At 49.7% G+C, this 26,057-nt stretch overlaps 1 protein-coding gene across 1 annotated transcript in view; it reads left to right on the top strand.

Annotated features, from left to right (window-relative positions):
* GATAD2A (GATA zinc finger domain containing 2A) overlaps positions 1-26,057 on the top strand; it is an 80,836-nt gene that overhangs the window by 24,542 nt on the left and 30,237 nt on the right. The window contains exon 3 of the mRNA XM_010847253.1: positions 20,602-20,870. Coding sequence (XP_010845555.1) covers positions 20,602-20,870 — 269 coding nt within the window. The remainder of the gene's footprint in view (positions 1-20,601; positions 20,871-26,057) is intronic.

The following is a 26,057-nucleotide window of genomic DNA, read 5'->3' as shown; positions in this document are numbered from 1 at the left end:
TAGCCTAGGGCATTGTCTGAAGGCAGAGGGCTGGCTCAGGATTCTTTGAGGTCCTAGGCTGGATGACCTCATACCTGTCTGGCCCTTTGTTTTGTTTTGTTTTCAATTTTGACCATGGTTTGGCATGTAGGATCTTGGTTCGCTGACCAGGGATTGAACCTGCACTCTGCAGTGCAAGTGCACCATCTCAAACACTGGACTGCCAGGAAAGTCCCTGCCTGGCCCCTTGTTTCCTGGGAAGCACATGGTCCGAGCAGTAAGTTCTTGGTGAGAGAATGAATGAAAGAAAACTCCTCCTTTCCTATCACAGGGCCAGCAAGGAAGACATAGCCATAGCATTAGAAAGCAGTCAGGTTGGGGATCTGGGAGGGAATTTCTGGAAGCCACCTCAGGTGTTCCCTGTGGTCCTGCCTCTCTGTACCTGCTGTGTGAAGGGCTTGATGGGAAAATATGGTCTGCAGATGGCGGTGGCCGGTGATGGTCAATGTCAAACAGGCAAAAGCACCCTTGAGCAATTATTTTTAAAAAATGTATAAATACATCAGCTTGTGTACTTTTGGTCATGGGTGTAAGTCAGCCGAACAGATTGATTGATTGATTGATTGTTCCACTTTCCACTGAACCGTGGCCTGTGGTCAGCTGGGGTCTTCTCATTCCTGCTGCCTGGGACTCAGTGGGCATGGAGAAAGAGCAAGGCGGGAGAGGGGCCGCGTCCTGGAGAGTCTTCCGACGCGCACACAGCCCGCACACCACACCCCGCGTTGTACGTGGCTGTCAGTGTGCACACTGAGGGTCAGTCTGCTTGCCTGGGCTGATGGAATTGGTGTCTGCCCTTGACTTCTGCCAGTCAGGTGTCTTGTCGTTCGGCAGCTGCAGACACTGCTCGTGTGCCCAGAGACTGGCCTCATGCTTGGTGTTAAGGACCAGAACGGGTACGACTTGCAGAAAAACAAACAGGGAAAAGCAAATGCAGATGACCTGTAAGCGAGGCAGGAAAGAGACTCCAGTTTTTCCCAGTACTGGGAATAGTGCTCACTGGAGCTTCCCTAGGACGCTTCTGACCCTTGGTCTCGAGAGGTGGAGACTGTTCTCTTGGTGGGAACCGGGCACCACCGTATGTTGCGTTGGGAGGTTCGCAACACCTCAGAGAGGGATTTGCTCCAGTGAGTTCACTTCTCAAAAAGGATCCTGAAGATACTGTCAAAAGTAAGGATTGTGGCTGGGCTGTTCTCTACAACATTCTGAAGTAGCAATCTGGAACTCACCTAGCTGTTTGTCAGTTGGGGCCAGGACTGATGGGGCTGGGTCTGCCAGCGGGGCGGAGTTGAGCCCCTGAGGGAAAGAAGGGATGGCTTCATGTCACTGTGATGGGATTTCTAGGGTGAATTAAGTAGAAACAATAACAAACTGAAGGGTAGATGTATTGTACTCACTTTCATTCCCCATGATAAAAGGTTAGGGGTGGGATGGAGACATAATGTGTATTTGTTTTTATTTTATTTTTTAGAATGGATATACAAACCATAGATGAACTACATGGTCACCTCCAGAGGCATGATGAAAAGAGGATAGGATTATTGGGAGACTCCTCCAGGTTTCCTTTCTGTGTCGCACCAGATGCTTGTTTTATATAATTAGAAAATAAAGTTATGTCATGTTGGGGGAGAGGAACCCCTAAAAGCCATACGCAAAAGCAAGCTGAAATGAATCTAGGTACATACCAGTTGTTACTCAAGTGGGTAATTTAACCTCCCAGAGGATTTATTTTACATGGCTTTAAAGCATTGTAGTTTTGGAGACTTCCTGGTGGTCCAGCGTTAACAATCCTCCTGCCAAGGCAGGGGACACATGCAGCAGGATGACTAAGTCCATGCACCTCAACCACTGATGCCTGTGTGCCTGGAGTCCATGCTTTGCCACCGGAGAAGGGCCGCGTGCAACAGCAAAGACCCTGTGCGGCCATAAATAAATACAATTGGAAAAATGGTAGTTTTTGAACACAAGGTACGAGATAATGCCATAAAGGTAAGAATTAGGAAAAAATCTTTAACTGCTTTTAGGAATCATATTTTTGGTTTCAGGTCAACAATGCCAGTAGTCTTATTATTATATATTGTAGGAGAAAACAAGTTGATCGATGTCTTTAAGAACCAAAATTGGGAATTCCCTGGCTGTCCAGTGGTTAGGACTCCGTGCCTCCATTGCAGGGGGCCCAGGTTTGATCCCTGGTCAGGAAACTAGAATCCCACTAGCCCTGTGGTGTGGTCAAAAAAAAAATTTTTTTTTTTTTTTTTTTAAGGACAAAAGACATGTAAGTGAAAGATCAAAGCACTTAAGTGAAAATGTTTTAATTCTGAATTTGCATTGGCAATGTCCCAGTTGTGAAAGATCCTGCCAGGGTTGTATCAGAAGGACCCACAGGACCCCCCTGGCCCCCACTCCCGGCCAAGGGTGGGGCAAGGGAATGTGAATGAAAATTAGTTCCCTGGGTTGGAGCATCAAATGTGTTTAAAAAAAAAATCCAGGGTTTGTATTGATGATTAGAGGAAAGGAAGAAACTCATGAGTGCCCTTCAAAAAGTGTTAGGGAATCAACTCATTTTGAAAAATTGGTAGAGTGAAGAAAAGCATTTACTTCTACAGCTGAACTTGCAAGGAACAAAATAGTGGGTGAGGGCTACTTTCCCTCAAAGGTAGATTCGAGCTGCCAGAATTTTCCAGTACGCTCTACTCATACTGTCTGATGTGGTACCTGGAATATTGTGATTGAGAAAGTCAAATTTTAGTTTTATTTGATTTAAGTCTTTTTAAATAGCCACATGTGGCTAACAGACAGTGTAGCTATTGACGCTCTGGCTAATGAGTATGGAACATGAAATTATAAGTTCATACACTTGCAGACACCTAATAAAATGGTGGGTCTAGACAGTGGTCCTCAGTAGCTGCCAGCCCTCCACCCCCACCCCCAAGGAAGGGTGCATGTGCTTTCAGAGGGATGTATGCTTGATTTGGCCTCAAAATCTAGTTTATAGGAAACTGGGGGTGTGTTCCTGGTGTGTATCTCTGGTGACTCAGATGGTGAAGAATCTGCCTGTAGTGCAAGAGAACTGGGTTCGATCCCTGGGTTGGGAAGATCCCCTGGAGAAGGGAATGGCTCCCCACTCAGTTTTCTTGCCTGAAGAATTCCATGGACAGAGAAGTTGAGCAGGCTACAGTCCATGGGGCCACAAAAAGTCAGATATGACTGGGTGAGTGACAACTTTTCACACTTTCTGTTATACCACAAGGAGGCCCCTTGCAAAGCCCAGTCAAGGGAAATGGGACAGATGACCTGATTTCTTCAACATATGATTGAAAAGAATGCAATGGGGGAACCTGTGTATTTTAGACAAGTGTGACTTTGACAAAGATTGAGGAGTAATTGTTTAATTGTTGATGGTATGATCATGGAATTGTGATTTTGTGTCCTGTAGTGATAAATACTGTTCATTCATAAATACATGTTGAATGGTATTTGCTTCTTAAAGAGCCTAGCAGACGTGAGGTGGGTGAAAGACTGTGGTTGGTTGTCTGATGACCTTGGGATCTGGGTGGTGGGCATGTGCAATTTATGCAGCTTCTTTGGGCATGGTTGCAGTTTTCCATAAAATAATTTATTTTCCATAAAATAAATTTGGAAGATGAGTGTAACCCAGGCCTTCCTTCAGGGAGCTTTATGATGCGTGTCACCCAGAGCAGGAAAAGTACCACTTATGAAAGTGAGGATGGTGGCTGCTTGTGGTTGGTTTAAGTTCAAGCAGAAGCCCTTCAGCAGAGGTTCTGGCATTGCTGTGGGGGTGTGACAGTGGCCCATCAGCGGTGCAGCTTCCTGGTGAAGCATTCTTTCTTCTGTAATAGCAGCACTGACCGTACCTTCGTGGAGCCGTGTTAGTGATAGAGTGGGTGTGTTCCCATTTCACAGGTGAGGAAGGTGAGGGGTGGAGGTGAGCCGGGTGTTCTGGGCTCGGCCTGGTGGAGGGTGGCGCTGGTAGCCCTGGCTGTTCTGTGCGCACCTCCCCCTGCCGCCCCCAGAACCCAGAGCGCACCGATCACTGCGTGTGCTGCTTCACTTCAGTACCCTGATGCCGCGATGTCCCATATGTTGTTTTCTGACACAAATTAATATATTATTCATTAGAAATCAATCTCACCTCTCCATTGGTGGTGTCTGTCCAGAGCAGCCATAGCCAATTAGTCTGGATAAAGTAGGTAGTTAGCTGGTCTTCAACGTGACTTTGTCTTATAAAAAAAGAAGTGCTTTATAAATTTGAGCCATAAGTGTGGTCCAGGGTTTATGACAGCTCCAGTGTGGGAGGGGCCTTTGCCCTATGTCTCAGCCTGCTGTGTTCACAGCCCGCCCCATACATCTGTGTGTGTCCCCAGGGGCTTCCTCGGACTGTGCTGCTACGGATGGCAGGCCTTTTGTTGGAGCCCTCAGTCAGCCCCTGGTCCGTGGTAGAAACTAAGCAAGTGTTAGGGTGAATGAGTGAGTGACGTGTCTGTGAGTCTGAGGCGCTGACACAAGCCCAGTGTGGGGCCAGTGACAGGCCTGACTTAAATTCTGCTCTACACTGGTGGCCTGTGTGACGGCTGCCCTTGGAGGTCTTGGCTTCTCACAGAGTTGGTTCCCTTTTGGTAAATTGTCCCATTTGTGTCCCATGTGGTCCCACTCTGGATCACGGGCTTGCTGCGGCCTCCTTGGCTGCTGTGAGAAGCTGATGAGGGACTACACTCCAGTGGACAGTGGCTCTTGGGTTGTTGGCGATCTTGTTACACAAAGGAGTCTTTCCTTGAGGACCATTTTCAAGTCCTGTTGGGATCAGAGTAAGCCTGCTTTTCCCTTTTAGTAGTTAAGCAGCTCTAGAGGGGCTGTGGCTCTTGAGGTTAAGATTATTTTGTTTTTGTTTTCCTGCCTTAATAAGATAATGTTCACATAACATGAAATTCACCATTTTAACCCTTTTAAAGTGTACATTGGCATTTAATATAGTCATAATATTGTGCAGCTATCACCTCTAATTCTAGAACATTTTCATCACCCCAGAGAGAAACCTGTATGTATTAGCCTCTACTCCCCCACCTCTGTGCCCCCATTCCCTAACAACCGTTAGTCTACTTTCTGTCTCTAGATTTTTTTTTCTTTGTCTCTAGATTTGCATGGTTCTGGGCATCTCAGAAAAATGGAATCATATACTGCGTGAGCTTTTGTGTCTGCTAAACATGCTAAATACTTACTGTGTTCTCACGGTTCATCTGCATTGTGGCAGGGATCAGAAATTTATTCCTTCTTATGTCTGAATAATATTCCATTGTATGGATATACCACATTTTGTTGATTCACCCACTGGTGAACATTTGGGTTGTTCTTGGTGGTGGTTGTGAATAGTTCTGCTTTTTAACACTTGTATACAATTTTTTTTTTTTTTAATGAACACATCTCTTGGATATATCTAGGAGTAGAATTGTTGGGTCATAAGGGTAATTCTGTATTTATCTGTATTTAACTTTTCAAGGAGCTGCCAGACTTTTCCACATCACAGCAACATTTTACATTCCCACCAACAGTTTACGGTGGTTCCAGTTTCTTTATGTCCTCAACAGCACTTATTTTCCTTTTTTTTCTCTAAATAGCCGTCCTAATGGGTGAGAGCTGGTTTTGATTTGCGTCTCCCTAATGATTGGTGATGCTGAATATCTTTTCATGTGCTTATCAGCCATTTGTATGTCATCTTTGGAGGAATGTCTTTTCAAATCTTTTGCCTGTTTTTTTGAATTGGGTTTCTTGCTAAATTCTAATAGTTTTTTATATATTCTGGACATGAGACCATTATTAGAGATATGATTTGAAATATTTTTTCCCCACTCTGTTGATTTTTTTCACAATCTTCTGCACAAAAGAATTTAAATAAATTTGATGAAGTCTAATTTATTTTTTTCCTTTGTTGATATGGAGCTTTTGGTGTATCTAAGCATTTCTTGCCAAATTGAGGGTCCTGATTTTACCCTTATATACTCTTCTTCTAAGAGTTTTATAGGTTTAGCTTTTAATCTTTAGGTCTTTGGCCAATTTTGAGTTGGTTTTTCATGTATGGTATGAAGTAAGCGTTTTGTTTTATTAATTAATTTTACTTATGTTTTGGCTGCTCTGGGTCGTCGTTGCTGTGCATGGCCTTTCTCAGGTTGCGGCGAGTGGAGGCTGCTCCTTGGCACAGTGTGCGGGCCTCTCGTTGCGGTGATTTCTCTTGTTGCCAAGCCCGGGCTCTGAACTGTGTGGGCTTAAGTAGTTGTGACTCCCATGGTCTAGAACGAGGACTCAGTGGTTGCAGCTCACTGGCCTAGTGCTCTTGTGTCCTGTGGGATCTTCCTGGACCAGAGATCGAACCTGTACTCCCTGCACTGACAGGCGGATTTTTAACCACAGGGCTACCAGGGAAGTCCCTGTTTTGCTTGGTTTTGATCATTTTATTTTCTATTGACATGAAGAGTTTGGGACTTATTTAATGAGGGAGGGTAGCGCCATAGTTGGGAGCACTGAAAGTACTTTTTCCTGTCTGTTTAACAAGTATGTATTGAACACCTATTCTGTCCTGGGCCCTGGGCTAGTATCACCGAACAGAGAGACAGTCTGTGTTCTTGTGGGGGTTGAGAGGAGGGGGACACAGATGGAGAGATGAGTAATTAGCATGTCTAGTGGTGATGAGGTGGGAAAGGGAGTAGAGACCCCCCGAGTCACGTATGTGGGGGGAGATCATGTCACTTTGCTGTTTCTGCTGAAGGAGAGAATGCTGTACAGAGATTCCGGGAAGGACCTAGCAGGAAGGACAGAGGCCCTGAGGTGGGAGTAAACTTGGCTTTCAGAGGAGCAGCTGGGATGTCTGAGTGGCTGGAGCTGAAAGAATGGGGTCGAGGGGTAGGGGGTACGTGAGAGGGGTGGTAGTAGACAGGTCAGAGGGGCTCTCAGGGCCTTGGCTGAGGCGAGATCTTGCTTTTGCCTTGAGTAGCATGTTGTACAAAATGACCACTCATGTGATATCCTTTAGGTCAGCCTAGCTATTTCTTGGAGGTTGTGATAGGTGTCTGTACCCAGAACAACCCTCTGCCCAAGGGGGAGATTTCTACTTACAGGATGGAGGAGAGAAGGAAGATTACTGTTCCAGCTCTCGCAGCTGTGCAGGAAGTGCTGGAGGAACTGTTCATCAGTAGGAACTGTTTCTTAGGCCCATGGGCTTCATTGAGACCAGAAACTTATTTAGTCCTAGACGTAGGTTTCCCTGCTGGCTCTGATCCTTCTGGGGCTGCCGGCCCTGCTGCCACAGGATGCGTGTGGGGAGGAGCTGACAAGGGAGCTCGGGCAGGGCCTCCAGGCCCATGTCACCACATTGCTGGGTGCGCGTTTGGTTCTCCCTCTTTCCACTCCCATCTCCTCCTGAGGATGCAGAAGGCTTTTCTGGCCCTTCCTGGGAATTTCTGTGTAAAATCTCCTGCCATTTCCAGCTCGGTGGAGCTGGTGGTCAGGGCTGCTTTCTCAGCCAGGTCCTGAGGGAGGCAGCCCTGGAAGGGTTAAGGCCTCCCATTTGGTGATGTGACACCCGCTGGGCACATTGCAGATGGCAGGGAATTGGCAGGCGTAACCCTTTGTGGGCTGAGGAGGCTCAGTGACACATCTCTCAGTGACGTCCTGCGCCAGAGGGCCCCTGGCCACCGGTTCCCTGTGCGTATTTAATATCGTTCACATCCCCCTCACAGGTAGCGTCTTTATTTCCGTGTCGCCTTCTCTTCTGGTAACGTTTGTTTCTCTCTCTGGGGTTGCACTTGGGCTTCGGGTGCAGGCCCCAGCTATCAGAGGCTCAGAAACCCCTGTGGGGCCACTTGCAGGTGGGCGGTGTTGGGTAGTTACTGAGCACTTCTGAGAACAGAAACACAAAATCCAAGCCCCCTTCTCCAGAGTGAGCCCGGGGTGCTATCAAGTTTTAAAAACATTTGCTGCTGTCTCTCCCCCTCTTAAAGCATGGTCAGTTTAGGTGTGGTTTGTTCTGCCTGCTGTATGCTTGAACGTGGACATGTGGACAGGCTTTCCTCTACTGTTACTGGGAAGGGATACTCAGGCCAAGGCATGAGACTGAGGTGCAGACTGACTTCAGTGGTATCTGCGTGGCCTGGCTGGTCCGTGGTGGTCCCTGTTTTCAGAAGTTTCAAGAGATGGTCTGTGTCTGGGAAAGATAAAAACATACTCCCCACCTACCCCAGCTTACCCGACGGGACCTCTGCTTTCTCTGGCTGCCCCTCCCCGTGACTCCAGGGAGGGAGGAAGATGTTGCGGTCTGGAGACTCGGCTGTCCCAGGCCTGGCCCTGTGTGTCTCCAGGGTGAGTCTGAGTGGCTGGGCAGGCCACCAGAGGGCTGGCTGTTACTGTGGCATTGCCCCATTGAAGTCAGTGACCATCGATTTTTCTGGAGATGACTGGTCCCCAAACCTGCTCTGTTCCCTCAAGCAGTACTGGGGTGAGGTGCTGCCACCATCTTTCTCCAGGTCTGCGTGGCGTTGGCCTTTAGGAATCTGAAGACCTTTGAGGTTTTATTTGTAAAATGTTGGTGGTTGCTACCTGAGTATATTAAAATTTCTGCTTTCCGGATTAATTTTATTAAATATATCCCAAAAAAGCATTATTTCAGAAGCTGCATTTACATGTCCTCTACCTTAAAAAGGCTTCCCTGGTAGCTCAGCTGGTGAAGAATCTGCCTGCAATGCAGGAGACTCCAGTTCGATTCCTGGGTCAGGAAGATCTCCTGAAGGAAGGGATAGGCTACCCACTCGTGTTCTTGGGCTTCCCTGGTGGCTTAGACAGTGAAGAATCCACTTGCAATGAGAGAGACCTGGGTTCCATCCCTGGGTTGGGAAGATCCCCTGGAGGAGGGCATCACAACCCAAAACTAATCAGATTGTAAATGTGTGTTTATTTGTAACTGTAAGAGCCCAGGGTGTTTTATATATGGCTTTTTTCTCTTTCCAGTGTTAACAGTCTGCATATCTACATATCTGAGTGGTTATTGCACCAAGGGCTGAAGGTGACCTGATAGGACGGCTGCCTTGGTCTGACTGTGCCTTGCATGATGCCTGAGTGGTGATGGCCGTATATTTGATGTGTCATTATCATTTCAGATGGACGTGGTGTCTGGGCACGCTTGGCATGAAAGAAGTGCCCTGTTAGGAGGAGACTAAGATGCTCCTGAACTTAACCTTCACCTTTCACTCCCTAATCTGAGTTGAATCCCGCATTCTTAAATGTTGTCTCTTCCCTGAAGGATTAGGTAGAGCACACCTCTGGGGACTAGGGTCAGAGAGTCCCCTGTGGAGAGCGTCGGTACTCAGATTGATTAGTTTGATGGAGTGACTGGAGGCACTTGATTGAAATTGCGTGCGCACTCAGGCCTTTGGGAGCACACTCTGTGCTCTCAGCACTTCCTCCCCTGTCCTTCAGGATCTAATGAAAGGTTCCAGCCCTCCTCACGCTCACAGGCTGGTGGCTGGCCAGGACCTCCGCCCCATCCCCAGTCCCAGACACCGCAGCCTGGGAGGCCCAGTCACCACTGCTAGCATGTAAGTGGCCTTACTGTCATGGGGGGATGTTTTCTCCTTCTAAGCAACCTCATGCCTTTAAAAAGTTGTTAAAAGTTTTGATCCCCTTTTATTTGGTTTCATGTGCCTACTTGGGGATGGGTTTTCACGTGCCACTTTATATATTTCTGCCACTTTACCTTTTCTGCTGCCATTGCTTTCTCCTCTTCCATCTCTACAACTCCAGATTCTGCTCATGGGGCCTACCTCTAATGAAACATTTCTAGATACTCCCCCTCCTGCTCCGGACCAGCAGAGCGGATTTCTTTTCCATTGTTGGCTTGTAACAAAATGATGATAGACACATGTATCTCACAGTCCTTACTGGGTCTTTGCTCTCATGAAGGCCAGTGATCCCCAAAGTGCTGCTCCTGCCTTCCACAGAGGTGGGACCCCCAGGTCACTGGCCCCTTGAGGTCACTGACTGGCACAGAATCAGTGTTTGACATCCATGTCCTGGATCAGACAGGCTGTGAACTAGGAGAAGGGTATCCCTGGTTGCTAGTAACTGACCAGGCTCCTCAGTACTGCCGAAGTTCCCTTCCAGGTTCAGGCATCACTCAGATATTAACAGCAGTAAACAGCAGTTGGTTCTTTGCCTTCTTTGGAAGTTTAAATTACTGTGTGCACAAAGTAGTAAAAATGAGCGTGGTTGCAGGTGCTAGTGATTTTTAAAACGCTCTCTTGTTCTACCCAGGTGTGACAGTATTTGTCTCAGAGGAAGTGTGGGTTGAAGTGGTGGAGGTGTGCAGGGGTCTACACAGGGCCCTGCAGGGATTTTGCACGGCTTGTGGGCTCCTTCACTTGCTTCAGAAGTTGGTGGTTCTGGACCCTGTGTCTCATCTCATTTTCAGAATGGTTTTCCTTCCCGACAGTTGGTTCTGGAGCCCAGTGGACAGTGATCACGCATAAGAACTGCTATTCTTTTGCTCATAAATGAATTACACAGAAAAGAAAGACCTTTTCTAAGATGATTGGATAAGATTTGGAAGTGGGAGGAAGGGATGAAAACTGTACAGACATGAGTGTGTGTAGGGGCACGTGTCTGAGTGTGGGTACACACGTGTGTATTTGTGTGACGCAAGGTTGCTTGGTGTTCAGCTAGCCTGGTGTATTGGATTTTGGGGAACAGGGAGGTATCTGCTGACACCCCGGTTTCCTGAGCCCCTCCTCTGCCAGTAAGTAGGGTGTCCATCAAGTAGGGTCAGATGCTCCCACGTCTGGAGCACCACGTGTTCATCTCTTTTACACCCTTCTCTCTGCATACCCAGAGACTAGGCACCGCTGGCCACCGTTAGAGGCCAGCGATGACATCGCCTACCTTGTGCGAAACCTTTAAAAGAGCAAGTGAGCTCCTTTAATATGACAGAAGTGTTTGTTGGTCAAGACTTTAATTTTTGTAAAGTGGTTGTTTATCTGGCAAACAACGCTGGCTTCTCTTAACATTAAGCAGGAGGCTCAGAAAACCTGCATTGAGTCCCCAGGTCCAGGGAGCTCCAGCGGGATGGACACAATGCTGTCAGGTTGGAAGTGAGGTGGTGTGCCTGCCAGTCAGACCTAGCGTTCACATAAAGGTCAGGAGACTTGAAGGACCAAGGTGCTGACTGGGTGAAGGCTGAGCCCAGTGGCTGTTCCCGAAGCTGTTGTGGTGTCTCCAGGCTGGGGCTGAGCTGTGGAAGTACGGTTGTAGGCAGAATGCATCGAGGTTTATTCCGGATGCAAGGAGCAGGGCTGTGATGGCATTGCCTAACCTGCCCTGGAGTAGGACAGTGGGGGGCAGTGTGGTGTGAACCTGTGTCCTCCCGGACCCCACCCTGTCCCCCGCTGCCGCCAAACCAGTTGAAGTGCGCTTCTTAGGGTTTCTCTGACACAGACTGCACCCTCCCGCGCCAGCCCTCCAGGGCAAAGTTAAGTCGGTTACCTGGAGAGAAACCTGATCCCGAGGCTCTTCCCAGGGACCCCTCCCCTCTCCACCCCAGGTCTTTAGCAACTCGGCTCCAGTGGACTTGATTTGCACTTTCTTTCCTGGCGGCTCAGATGGTAGAGCGTCTGCTTGCAATGCCGGAGACCTGGGTTCAGTCCCTGGGTGGGAAAGATCCGTTGGAGAAGAAAATGGCAACCCACTCCAGTACTCTTGCCTGGAAAATCCCATGGACGGGGGAGCCTGGTGGGCTGCAGTCTATGGGGTCGCACAGAGTTGGACACAACTGAGCGACTTCACTTTTTTTCTTTTCCTGGCTTAATCCTGCCCTGCCAGCCCCCACCCCAACCCCCGGTCCTCAGGCACGTGTGCTTAGGAACCATTTGTTTCTGTAACTGGGTTAAAGTTTCATCTGCTTCAGTAATTGAGTTTATAGCATGTAATTTCCTTCTATAAGGGGCCTATTTATCTCGAGAGTGTGTAGGGCTTTTAGAATGATGTAAATTTGACCCATGTAGTTGGGACAGACTGACCGTGCAGTAACCAGGATGCACTTGACACTTCTTGAAACTAAATTTCTTCTGATTTGTCAAAAGGGTTAACCTTGAGTCCTGGGCTTGGATTGAATTAACACATTCACATCCTTTTTTTGAAACCAGTTCTCTCTGTAGTCAGTTCTGCTGTAATGCTTGTTTGGAAAAGCAGATGTGTTCTAACACTGCTGGTACAAGGGCACGCGGTTTTGTTACATGAAATTTTGTCCAGGAGAAATGCTAGGTCTGGGGGCTTGGGAGCCTATGGCCCACAGGCTGGTGGCCTCTTTGGGTAAATAAAGTTTGATTGGAACACAGCCATGCCCATTTGAGAACAAACTGTCACAGTTGCAGGGCTTGAGTGACCATGGCTGAATGGCCTGCAGAGCTGAAAATACTTACTGTGTCTCTTTAAGAAAGTTTGCTGACTCCTGTATGAGATGAATCCAGAAAACTGCTCGCAGCTAAAAGAGCACCTTCTGGGACCCAAAGCAGAGTGCACGGACCTGAGATGTGCACCACACCACGCCCATCCCCTTCTGGGTTAGACAGCCTCCTTCCTCCTGAGTTACTGTTGCAGTAACTCAGAAGCTGCACCCCACCCACAGTCACAGCAAACACCAGCTCTCCCCCAAGTGAGACATAGGCTTCAGGCAGCATTTGTGTGTTTCTTAGCTATTTAACACATAACCGTTTAAATATCAGTTTCCAGACTCTCTTTTTACTGTTACTGGTGAAGTTTTGTGGTACTGCTCCATCATTTGTACAAGCCCTGTGTTTTGACTGCATGATTTTGCACCGTGTGGCAGTTTTTAGGAATGTATATCCTGTACTCCAGCAGAATTTCTGTGCCCTGAAAGCAAACAGCAAAAGGCGTGGTTTCACTGATAACACTCAATAAAGTTGTGAACATTTAATATCTCATTTGGACCTCAGGGGCCAGAGCGAGCGGTCCGACCCCACTTCCTGCCTGTGAGGAGCTTCCTGTGTCCTTTGGACACGCCTGACTCTGGGTGGTTGATGGGCGTGTTTCAGTGGGCACTGCGCAGAGGAGCCTGGGCTTCCGTTCCCAGCGCCGTCCCTCCCACTTGCTGTGTGACTTTCACCTGCCTCAGTTTCCCTTCCTGTAAATCAGGGGCTGATGATAGCACTCACCTTGCACCTGAGATGACCCATGCGCGGCACATAAATGCCCAGTGTGAGCCATCTTGTCTGTAAACGAAGACCCCACATTTCTGTAAACAGAGGAGCATTAACCTTGGGTTGGGATCTGAAAGTGCCAGTGTTGAAAGGGAGCCCATGCTCCCCAACCTCCACCCCGGCCCCTTGGCTGGCGCCCCTCTGGAGCTGGGGACACACCAGGCAGGCAGCAGTGGCAGCTGACGCCAGGGGGCTCAGACCTTGCCGTTGCGGGGCTCTTCCTGGCCAGACCTCCCCACGGGTGCCTCTGTAGCCACTGGCAGGGCAAGTCTTAGTTCTCTGAAGTGGGGCCGCCACGGAGGCATGAGGACGGCTGTCCCACTGGTGTCATTTCAGGCCCACCTTGTGCTTGTCTCTCCAAGGTGAGGGGAAAAGAAGATTTAAGCATGATTAACAAAAGGCCTTTAGATTGTACGGTGGAATGTTCCATGGTGGGCAGCTGATAAGTATGCCAAGTAGAAGACTGTTGAACCTGGTTGCAGGCCCACTGGACTCGGATTTCCCCCCGTGTGGGATGACTGACTGGCCTTCTACCCACAGAGACTCTTGGTGAGTGGCACCTGCCCTCACGTGTGTGGGTGTGGTCGGTGCCCACCCGCATTCCTGGGCTGCAGCAGGGAGAGCCTGTTGTCCCTTGAAGGCCCATGGAACTTTTAGCCAGGTGGCCGGGCCAGGGGCCCTTCTGATGATATAGAAGAGAAAACATGCACATTTCTGGAGTGTCTTTAAGTTTTCAGACCACTAAGGGTTCAGATGGCACCCCACTCCAGTACTCTTGCCTGGAAAATCCCATGGACGGAGGAGCCTGGTAGGCTGCAGTCCATGGGGCTGCTAAGAGTTGGACATGACTGAGCGACTTTACTTTCACTTTTCACTTTCATGCATTGGAGAAGGAAATGGCAACCCACTCCAGTGTTCTTGCCTGGAGAATCCCAGGGACAGGGCAGCCTAGCGGGCTGCCGCCGTCTATGGGGTCGCACAGAGTCGGACACGACTGAAGCGACTTAGCAGCAGCAGCAGCAAGGGTTCAGATGCTTTTGAACTGTCATGTTGGAGAAGACTCTTGAGAGTCCCTTGGACAGCAACGAAATCAAATCAGTCAATCCTGAAGAAAATCACTCCTGAATATTCATTGGGAGGACCGATGCTGAAGCTGAAACTCCAGTATTTTAGCCACCTGATGCGAAGAACTGACTCATTGGAAAAGGCCCTGATGCTGGGAAAGATTGAAGGCGGGAGGAGAAAGGGATGACAGAGGATGAGATGGTTTGGATGGCATCACTGACTCCATGGACATGAATTTGAGTGAACTCTGTGAGTTGGTGATGGACAGGGAGGCCTGGTGTGCTGCAGTCCATGGGGTCTCAAAGAGTTGGACACGACTAAGCGACTGAACTGAAGGGTTCAGAACTCAGCTTCAGTCAGTCAGTATGACTTGGGTTTCTTTTTGAGGATATCTTTTGCACAGGACTAACTGTGGCCCCTCTCCCTCTGTCTGAGATTCCCAGCTCAGCTGCTTTGGCCTATGCTGTTCCTCTACCTGAACCATCTCCCTGGATTCCTGTTCCTGCCTTGGCCTCAATCTGTGAGGCTCCATCTCGGTACACTTGCCTTCCAGAAAGTCAGAATGCAGGGGTTTTTAATTAAAGCCCTTGACTGACTTGCTACATTTTGCCATGTAAGCCATCTCCAAGAGTCACCCCCTTCATGAGGCTGATTAACAGAAATGTAGGTCTAACTCAGCAGCCCGTCCTGAACCCATACTGCTCGCTCACAATGAAGATGAAGACAAATGGGGGATATCAGCCGTGGGGGAGGTGACGCCCCTGAGCATTGTGGGATTTGCTGCTGTGGGCTGTCTCAGTGAGGAGTCCTTTCAGGGAGAGCCTGCTCTGATGCTGTGGCCTGATGTCCCCTGGGGACAGCTAGTGATCCAGGTGGAAGGTGGGCTGTGGAGATGAAATAACGGGCTCAGGTTTACTGCTTAGAACTCAGAAGTTGCAAGTGGGCCAGAAGGTGGACTTGAAAGCTGCCAGTAACAAGTGGGAAGGTGGCAGCGGCATCCACTCTCCGTCCGTTGAAGGTCGCGGTTCCTCTTGGGCTCTTTGTTTGCCTGTTGGAGGAGCTGGGCTCCTCCCTCCACGAGGACCGACTCCCCTCACCGCACCTCGTGCCTCTCGTTCTGTCAGTTCTCACCCTCTGCAGTGGGCATGTTTGTTTAACTCTTCTTTTTATCTTTGTTTTCTTTGACTACAAAGAAGCTGATTGTCACTGTTAAGAGGAATAATTCAGTACAGAAATGCTTAATATAGACAGTGAAAGTTTCAGAGGGTGAGTGTTGTGGATTTTAGTCCAATTTCTTTCAGTTTCGATTTTAGTGCGCTTTTAGTATCTTTTTCTGCAGGTTGTAACTAAGCTTTGTAAAACTGTGAATGGTATCATACCATTCTGCAACTTGATTTTCTCACTCAAGGTTTTACTGATGTCACTGTTTCTCTTCACCCAGCACATGTGTGAGTTGTGGAGGGGAAACTGAGGCTCAGGAAGTAACAAGCTCCCTTGCCAGTTGCTCCCTAAGGTTCATCCTTGTTCTCTGCTGTATCTGGTGGGGGCTGGCCGTTGGGATCAATTTTTTATTTCCCAAGTTAAATTGCATCCCTTATATTTGGCCTTAATGAGGTTTGACATGATTTAAAACTCAAGAGCTGGTGTTTTTGGTGTGAGTTCCTTCCAGAACACAGCTGCTGCATCTCTGCCACTGTCTCTGAGAGACAGGCATCAGGAAGTAGCTCAGGCCGAGAGCAGAGTAAGGTCTCTGTGCTGGATGGGGAGACGTGTGTCTGTCAGCCAGGGGTTGTGGAGGGTGTGGAGCTTGGCCGCTGCCCAGTGCGGCTGGCATCTGGACCCTGTTGTCACTCAGCTCCGTGGCAGTCGCTGCACAAGCTCAGCCCCTTCTCTCCGCATGTCCCTGAGGACAGCGGCTGCGCCGTGTGCAGGCCCCACCTGTCCTCACGCTCCTAGCCTTTGTGCGCGCCGGCCCATCTCACTCCCACGTTCTTCCTCCAGATCTGCTCCATCTCTGTCCCACAAAGTCAAGTCCATCTTTTCTCAGCTGCTCAGACAAAAATTAAGAACAGCAACAAAACAGCCCTCTCTCACCTCCTGTCCAGCCGTTGGTTTGTTATGTTGTCCAAATCCTCTGAAGTTCACCCATCATTTGGTCATATCTCCCTGCTGCTCTGCCCCAGTGTGTCCCCAGATCAACCACATGATCGTTTAGAACAGATTGGACCCCTCTCCCCCTGACTTACCCTGTCCTCCATGCTCCACCTGAGGTCAGTCTGCACTCAGCATCCTCTTCCTGCCACCACCTTGATTTCACGCCCTTCTTTGGGCTCTGGAAAAAGCACCCCACGTCATCTGCTTTTCAGAGCATCAGCTCTTGTCACTTCTCCCAAACACATACTCCTAAGTCTCACTTTGCTCATGCCTGAAACAAGAGTATTACTAGTAATGTTCTTGCTGTTATGTTAGTAACAGTATACATAGCGTTTCCTAGTACAGAGAGTATTAATGATAACCTCAGGGTTAAGACTCTGACTTACACCTCTCTAAACCTCCCCTCTCCCAAATGAACCAGCCTGTGTGGGGTGCTGGTCCCCAGAGTCCTGTTTAAAAATATTGGTTCCTGCCATTGCACAATCACCCTTTTGGAGTTATTTATTTATTTATTTTTTGGAGTTATTTTAGAATATATTTTCCACCTGAGGTCCTCAGACCAGTTGGAAGGTGACATTTAACTAAAAGCATCTTTTGGTAGAAGCAGTTGACATCTGCACCCCTCCCAGAGCCCTGTGTTAGCATTCTGCCTAGGACTTGGTGTAGCCCCCATGCTGGGATTTGTCTGTGCTGGGTGCTTGGGAAGCCTCTAGTGTAGCTGGAGCTTGTCCCTCTTGGGCCCAAGGACTACTTGGGCTGCGTCCTGCTGACCAGCCAGGTTTTGCCTGGAGAGAGTGAGAAGGGGGACGGAAGCCCCCTGGGTCCCGGCCCTGCTCCCCAGGTGGCAGCCTGTGCCCCGGGCAGCCTTGCGCCCTGGTGATGCCTCTTTTCGGCTGGCTGGCTGCTCTTGGGCTCTGCCGTGCAGGCAGCAGCCGGCTCGGATCCTGCCTCAGTTAGAGGGGCTGCTCTCTGCGGGCCAGCGGGTCTCCTCCAGCCTGTGGTGGAACTTAGGCGCTGTCACCTGTCACTGCTACTCTGCTATCCATCCCTTCGTCCTCTTCCCCTCACTCTCCAGGAGTTTTGAAGCAGATCCTAATTTGCCGGCTGGGGCGATATATCCTCTTCAGCTGCTCTTCAGAAAGCACCCTAGCGCTCTTCCTCGCTGCGTCTTGCAGAAATTGTCCGTCCTGCTTCATTCCTAGGTCACTCTTCGTTCCTCAAGGCTGGTTTCTTCCTCACAACCTCCCCCCACCCCCCTACCGTGCCTGCAGGGCGGTGGCCGCCAGCCCTGATGTGCTGGATTGGGTCACAGGTCCTTCCTGCTGAGAGGAGGGTGGGGCCCCTCCTTACTCGCACCTGCCCTCCCCAGGAGCAGTTGCCTGGCGGGATGGAGATTGGCTGACGGCAGGCCCCATGTGGGCACTAAGGCAACCGCCTTGTAGTGGTGGAGGAGGCTCCACCCAAGGAGGGGGAGGTCAGAGCCTGAGACTTCATCCCCCTCCACCCCACTGCTGTCCCCGCCCCCTCCAGCTGTGCACGTCCTTCGTGTCATGGGGGAAGGGTGCAGCAGCCGGGGCCCCCAACCCCAGCAGCCTGCCAGAGGCCCAGGGAGTGTCTGGGGTTGGCAGAGTTCCAGCCCCTCGGCTTCCAAGTGAGCTGCCCTGACGCTGCACACTGAGCACAAGCAGACGGGTCTCCCAGGTCCTCGGCTGGGGACCCTGACCAGACTGAGTCTGGAGAGAGCAGCCCCTTGGGACCACTTGTCCCACACCCGTGACGGTGAAATGAGGTCACTGGGGCACTGCCTCGCTGGTCTGATGGCCTCATGCAGAGCGACCTCCTTGTCCTCACTCCCCAGCTCTCCCCAGCCCCAACCTTGTTCTTCATATTGACAGTTGGGAGGAAGGGCTTCAGGCTGAAACTGGGGTTCAGATGAGCTTTATGGATTGGAGCCTGGGGCTTACCGCTCTGGAGGCTGTCCTGGCGGGGGGGCCCTCTGGGCTGGCCAGACCGAGAGCCTCTTCCCTAAGGGACAGAATTTCCTCTGACAGCACTGGGGGACCTCCTTGCCTGAGATCCTGGACGCGCCACATCTTTACGCCCAGTAGGCTCCTCTCTGGTCCTGGAAGCACAGGTACCCACTACTCAAAGTGACCACTGAAATCTCTGCTCTCATCCAATTCCCCAAATGTTGGAGCAGCTCCTGTTGTTTAGGCAGTGCCCCAAAGGAAAGTGACCGGTCCCTCCCACGATGAAGGAGAGGAAGGGAGGGTGACTTCCATTCAGGGCGTTGACTTGTCTGTAGCTCACAGGGAAACAGGACAGACTCAGCAGTCTGACAGTTTGTGCGATCTAGGGGGCTGAGGTGGGGTGGCAGGTGCAGGCTGGGGTGCCAGGAGGGTTTGGGGGCAGATCGAGGCCAAGCTGATAGCCTGTGCCCTTGAGCTTCAGAGTTCTCAAGCTCTGCCTGGAATGGGGAGCACCCTGGGGGGTCACATGGTCGTCGGGAAACCTTCTTCATTCCACCCTTTTGGACTGCCTGTGGGAGCAGATGTCTGAGTGCCCAGGCTCGGCCACGCTGGCCTAACACGTGTCAGACGGGCGCTCTGCCTCCTGCGCCAGGAGCATGGAGCAGCTGTCACTTCCCTTCCTTTCCGTTTGAGTCCAAGGCAGTGCCTTGCGCTGTTGCTCATTTGTGAAGTCGGCTCCTTTAAAGAGGTGGCAGATGAGTTGCCTCAGGAGTGTGTCCCACATACAGCGATGTGGCTCCTTCCCTGCCCTGTACCACCCCCCAGATTCCAGAAGTTGGGCTCTGAACTGATCCTGCCTGGCCCTACCCAGGACAGGCCTCCCAGGGGTTTTGCTGGGGAGAAACCCAGGTTCTGGGTGCCCTGCCTGCGTGGACACAGCCAGGAGGTCTTCAGTGTGGGCACACTGCGGGGGTGGTTGGGGTTCCCCAAGGGGCTACGTGTTGGTAGGTGTGGGCATTGACTGTCCTGTGAACTGGTACTCCGGGAGTGGAGGGGCCTGGCAGCTAGATTCTTTTTTGTCCTGTGATGAACTCTCGCGTGGCTTCTTAGATCCTGACCATTGGAACTCTGGTTTCCAGTGTCCTGCCCTGTTGGAACATCAAGGCTGGTCTCTGAGCAGCCCCTTTAAGAGCAAGTACCTGTCCCAGACTGGGTTGTGGAATGCCAGCAGTCTCCCTGCAAACATCACTGCGGTCTTCCTTCACTGTCTCTGTGAGGGTTAACAACACTTCAGCTTGTTGTCTGGAACCGGTTCAGACTGGTTTTCTGGAAAGTGCTTTGTCTCTCAGACTGAATCCTGGGAAGGGTCATGTGGAGCCCAGTGATGTCATGGGATCAAAACCTGACTCAGCGTTTTTTGTTTTTTTTTTTTTTCCCCTTCTTCTTTTCTTTCTTGTTTCAATCAAGATATGTGTGTGCTGCAGGTACAGAGTGCTGGCGGGGTGCTGGGCCAGGCCTCACCCCATTCAGAGTTCACTTTGTTGGCAGTCAAAGGGTTAAATGTGATCGGGTTGCGGGGGGTGGGGGGTGAGGTGAGCAGGCAGTGAGGGCTGCCCCTGGCTGAAGGGGGAGAAGGGTCACCCTCACCAGGGCAGGGCAGGGCTGGGCTTGGGCTGTGGCCCTGCTCCTGGGCCAGCACGTGCCCCCTCTTGGATTCCAGATCGCTCACGTCCAGTGCGCTTGATCCCGCCGGAGGGGGTCAGACCTAGAACAGTTTCCTCTATTTGCTCTTGAGTCTGGAATGCAGAGATTACCCCTTCTTTCTGACAAGCAGCCACCTTCCCTTGTTCCTGTCCCGGTCCCTGTAGGCTTCTGGTCCCGGACAGGGCAGTACATAGCTTGGCTTCCCAGATGCTCTGTTGCTCCTGCTCAAGGCCGCGAAGAAATGTTCTGGGCACGCTTTGTGGGCCCTTCATTTGTTGTGCCCACTTCTGCCATTGTCACGTGGTAGGGCAAACACTCCAAGCTGACATTGGGAAAAGTTTGAGAAGATAGCTACTTGGTCGTGCCAAGTTTAAATGTCGTGTTTTCCCCTTCCCCTAAAGTTCAGAATGACTGAAGAAGCATGCCGAACACGGAGTCAGAAGCGAGCGCTTGAGCGGGACCCAGTGGAGGACGATGTGGAGAGCAAGAAGATAAAAATGGAGAGAGGAGTGTTGGCCTCAGATTTAAACGCTGACGGAGACACGCGAGTGACGCCTGAGTCGGGAGCAGGCCCTGCCCAAGGGCTGCTGAGGGGGACAGAGGCGACGGCCATGGGCAGAGGCGAAGGGCAGGTGGGCGACGGGCCTGTGGACATGCGAACCACGCACAGGTGAGCGAGAGGGGCCGGGCACCGGGGACGGCCGGGGTGAGCAGGTGGAGGCGAAGCTGCCCGTCGGGCCTGCGGGAAGCAGCTTTTGGTGGGTGGTCGTGGAGACGGCTGTGGGCTACAGCTCTGACACCTGCCCACTGTCCTGGCCAAGGGACCTTCGTCCTGGGGCCCAGGCATCTGTAGTGTGGGGTGGGTGTCACAGGATGGAGCGGTAGCCTCCGTCAGCTCCCCTGCTGGGCAGCAGGTCTTAACTGAACGTGTACCTGTGTCCAGCTCTGTGCTTCTGGTTTATAGGGAAACTTGAGCTTTTCATTTGGTCCTGCCTCCCTGCTTTTCACGTCTAGGGCACCCGGGGCCAGAGATGCTGCCGCCCCCTGCCTGGGTCACTGGGCTGTGGGCAGTCTGGAGCCACCACTCCTCCTAGGCGGGGGATGTGGGAAGGGAAGCCCCTCTCTTCCCAAGTTCGGTACCATGTGCTTCACTGGTTTCCCCTTAATCAGTACTGACGGCTTCAAGAGTAACTTCCCCAATCCTCAACTTCAAAGAAATAAGACTCAGCTCACCTACCGCCGCATTTCTTCTCTCCCTATGAAAAGAATTGCAGCGCCCCACCCCTCCCCCTCCCTTCCCGGGTCCTCCCTTGAGCTCAGGTGAGCTCTGCTCTCTGCGGTGTTCACCCCTCTGTCCCGTGAGCCCCCCGCTGGTGGGCATGTGCGTGCACTGGTGGGCGTGTGCATGCGGCTACAGCCTCTGGGCAGCCCCTCAGCCGCCTGAGTGCATCTCCTGTCCTCCCCAGCACGTCCTCTGCTCTCTCCCTCCCGGCTCTGTTCGCCTGGGGTGGGGGAGGGGGCAGTAGGTGGGAGGTGCAGCTCTGGAGAGCCTGGGTGCTCTTCTCTTTCTTGTGCTGACTGATCCCACAGAGGGACCCCAGCCTGCAGGCTTTGTGTTAAACTCACTGGGGGTCCAGACGGTTGGTGTTCTAAGGACTTCAGAGATGGTCTGACTCGATATTTCTCAGCTTTAAAAATTTTACCTCCTCGAGATAAATGGAGAACTTAACTTCCTCCTGCTGGGGAAGCCCGTTAGTTGGGATGGTATGCTTTGTGTTCTTGCTACCCAGAAAGGCCTTTTCTGTCTGACTCTGCCTTCTGCCCTCCCTGTTTTGAAACCAGAGGCCTCTCTTAAAGTTCTGGAAATTAAATTGTGAGTTTGGGTCTGCTTTCCTTTCAACAGTGTCACATGTGGGTGAAGAGGGGGAATAGCCCGCATTTATGGAGGTTTGCTGGGTCCCTCTTATGTTCTAGGCGGCAGTGGTTTAGTCATTAAGTTGTGACTGGACTATTGGAACCCCATGGACCTAACCCACCAGGCTCCTCTGTCCAAGGCATTTCCCAGGCAAGAGTAGTGAAGTGATTGCCATTGCCTTCTCCAGGGGATCTTTCTGACTCAGGGATCAAACCTGCATCTCTCGCATTGCAGACAGTCTCCTGCATTGTAGGCGGATTCTTTACCACTGAGCTGCTAGGGAAGCTCTGTTTCTAGTTGTCTGGTCTGCATTTTTTCCCTGTAATCACCATGCTCCCCTGTAGGGCAGGCCAGGGAATTGTGAGGGCATTGTGAGGTTACGTGAAGGAGCATAGAAGAATGTGGAGAGCAAGCGGCAGACTAGCCCAGGCACACAGAGCAGGGGTCCTCCTTCGGGACGAGACACATGCTGGTGTCTCCAGACGTGAGGCAGTGTGAGGTGTGGAGAGTCTGGTGTTGGCAGAGTGGGGGTCAGCTCACACTCCCTGGCTGACCTTGGGTGGATGACCTTAGTCTGTGGTTCTTCATTTGTAGAATGGGTGATAATGTCTGCTTTGCATCTCTAGGTAACAGATGTGTACGCAGAAATTGACCATGGTGTGTGGCATGAGAAGTGTTGGTGACAAGTACTCTTCAGTTTTAAACTTAAAATAAGATGTCCCATAGAGAGCTTAGTGTCTCCTTGAGTGCCCACACAGAATGTTCTGTCTGGTTTGTTGGAGAGTTTTGACAGACTAATAGGATCAAGTCTAGCCCAGAACCATTCTAGAACTAATCATTTTTGGGGTGGGTGGCCATGGTTTCTGTGTTAGAAGCTGGTAGTCTTTGGATCCTCCTTGAGAGCATCTGGCTCATCCCTTGGGAACCTCCATACAGAGAATTTCATTTGATGGAGGTGTAGCATGCGTGATAAAAAGTAGACATGTGCCACTTGGTATGTCACAAACCGATCTCTTTCTTGTAGCTCGAATCAAGAAATGTAATGTTATTTACCCCCTCATACCCTCTTGTTGTCATTACCCTCTGAGTAACCACTCTCTTGACTTCGAACAGCAGAGGTTAGTTTTTCCACTTTAAATAATTGGAGTTATGTAGTCTCTAGCCTTTGCTTACTTTCATTCAGCATAGTGTTTGTGAAGTTTACTTATGTTGCTGCCTTTAATGTTTTACTTATTTTTGAGTCTTAGTTGCGCATGTGGCTCTTTCATTGTGGTGTGTGGGCTTAGTTCCCCTGCGGCCTGTGGGATCTTAGTTCCCCGCAGGGACTGAACCCATGTCCTCTGCACTGGAAGGCAGATTCTTAACCAGGGGACCACCACGGAAGTCCCCGAGTTACTTGTGTTATTGAATGTTGGAATAATCTTTTTTTCAGTGCCATGTAGTATTTTTCTAGAATTTCTGTTTGGCTCTTTTCATTTTATTAATGAATTCTTATTGTAGTATAATTGTTTTACAGTGTTCAGTTAGCTTCTACTGCTTAGTGAGATGAGCCAGCCATACATTCACATACATCCCTTCCCTTTCGGGCTTCCGTCCTATTTAGGACACCACAGTGCATTAAGTAGAGTTCCCTGTGCTGTGTCGTGTGTTCCGATCAGTTGTCTATTTTATATAGCATATCAGTAGTGTATATGTCTTAATCCCAGTCTCCCAGTTCATCCAGTACACCCCTTTCCCCTTGGTCTGGCTCTTTTCAAAACCTGCTTCTTTCTTTCATGCTGTTCTATTCTTATGATCCAGTTTAGGCATATTGAAGACTAGAGGGAGTTTCTGGTGGCTTCTAGCAGAGAGAATTTCCTTTTTCTTTAAGGAAGTGGCTGGTGAATTTAAATCAAGATACAATTTAAAAAACAAACTGCTCTGGGGGATTTCGAGCATGTGGAGATTGGTGAAGAGGCAGCAGGATGAGTTTCCTCTGTCTCTTCGGTTCCTCTTTTCATCTCTGGCATTTTTTTCTGACATAGTCTTCCAGTGTGTATGTTTTATTTTCAAAATGAGTCAAGACTGGAAGGCAGCTTCCAGCAGTGATTGAGTAAAGAGAGATTGTCAAATCCTTTCCCCCACCAAAAACAGCTCTAAAGCAGGACAGAATTGACGGCCCAGCCCTCCCTCCTTCCCTGAATCAACTATTTCAGCATCCTGGAAATGGACCAGAAGCATGCAACAATCTGAGAAGGGTTTATGCTTAAGAAACTGCTGAAATTTGGGGTTAAAATGGTGAAAATTTGTGCCACTTAACCTGATGCTGCTCTCATGGCCTCTGCCCAGCTCTGTTCGTAGGGAGGTTCTGCCTAGCCAGCGCAGGCTGTAACGGTGAGAAGGAACTCACTCAGTTTAGAGTGGCAGGCAACAGCCTTGGTGGCTGAAGTGACAGTTTTGAAGATGAACACTTGGGGAGGGACAGTAGCCCTGTTAGCCCACATTTGCAGGCATATTTGGGGCAAGAGAGAAAACCTGCTTGAAGGAAGAATCCCTAGAAATGTATTTGAGGAGAAGCTTATCCAGGAAGCTCAACAAATCTCAGGTAGCATATATGCAGAGAGATCTGTGCCTGGCACATCATAGTCCAACTGTCACAAGGCACAGAAAAAGAGAAAAATCAAAAGTAGCAAGAGAAGAGCAACTCATGACATAAAAGGGAAGCATTAATATAATTAACAGCTGACTTCTCACCTGAGACATTCAAATGGAAACCAAAACGGAACTGAATGCATTCAAAGCACTAAAAGAAGAAAACTATCCACCCAGAATTCTCAGTGCATCAAAACTGTCCCTCAGAAGCGAAAGCAGAAAGACATTTTCAGATAAACAGAGACTAAGAGGATTTGTTGCTGGCAGATCTGCTGGTTCTTCAAGCTGAGAGGAAATGACATGGTGGTAACTTACGTTCACAGGAAGAAGTAAAGAGCTCTGGAAAAGGTAAATGTGGGCTACTGTAAAACATTTTCCCTCATTTCTTCTTAGTTAAAAGACATAACATCATCTAAAGCATTAACTATAACACTGGGTAGAATTGACAAAAATGACCATAGCTCTTTGGCAGTTGATCAAAAGTACATAACAATCTGTTGTATTTATAACATATAGAGATATATAATATATGGGACAACAGTAGTACAGAAGGAATGAAATGGAGCTGTATGGGATTAAAGTTTTTCCATTTTACCAGGATCAGGTTAGTGTTAATCTGAAGCAGATTGTGATCTTAGTAAAATGCTGATTGTAATCCCTAGAGCAAAGATCCCCTGGAGAAGGAAATGGCAGCCCACTCCAGTATTCTTGCCTGGAGAATCCCATGAACAGAAAAGCCTGGCGGCCTACAATCTATGGGGTCGCAAGAGTCAGACATGACTGAGCGACTAAGCACAGCACACAGAGCAACTATTAAGAAAATCACTTTAAAATATTGTTTAAAAAATCAACAGAAGAATTTAGTGGTACATTAAATATTTGACACAAAAGAAAGCAGTCAGTGAGGAACAGAAGAACGAAAAAGAAGGAAGACATGTAGAAAACCAATAGCAAAGTGATAAATGTGTAAATCCACCCAGATCAAAAATATAGTAAATGTGAATGGTTTAAATACTTCTATCAAAAGGCAGAGATTGTCAGACCAGATAAAAAGGCAAGATAAAGCTTAATTATATATTGTCTATAAGAGACACTCCTTAGATCCTTACATAAAAGGATAAGGAAGAGACACCATAAATAACCATAAGAAAACTAGAATGACTGTATTAATTTCAGATAAAATTAACTTTGGCTTCCCAGGTGGCACAGTGGTAAAGAATCCAGCTGCCAGTGCAGGAGATTTGTTAAGAGATGCCAGTTTGATACTTGGGTCAGGAAGATCCCCTGGAGGAGGAAATGGCAACCCAGTAT

Source organism: Bison bison, unplaced genomic scaffold (assembly GCF_000754665.1).
Source record: "Bison bison bison isolate TAMUID 2011002044 unplaced genomic scaffold, Bison_UMD1.0 scf7180017864248, whole genome shotgun sequence".
NCBI lineage: Eukaryota > Metazoa > Chordata > Mammalia > Artiodactyla > Bovidae > Bison > Bison bison.
The sequence above is the reverse complement of the archived record's forward strand: the minus strand, read 5'-3'. Positions and strand labels throughout refer to the sequence as shown.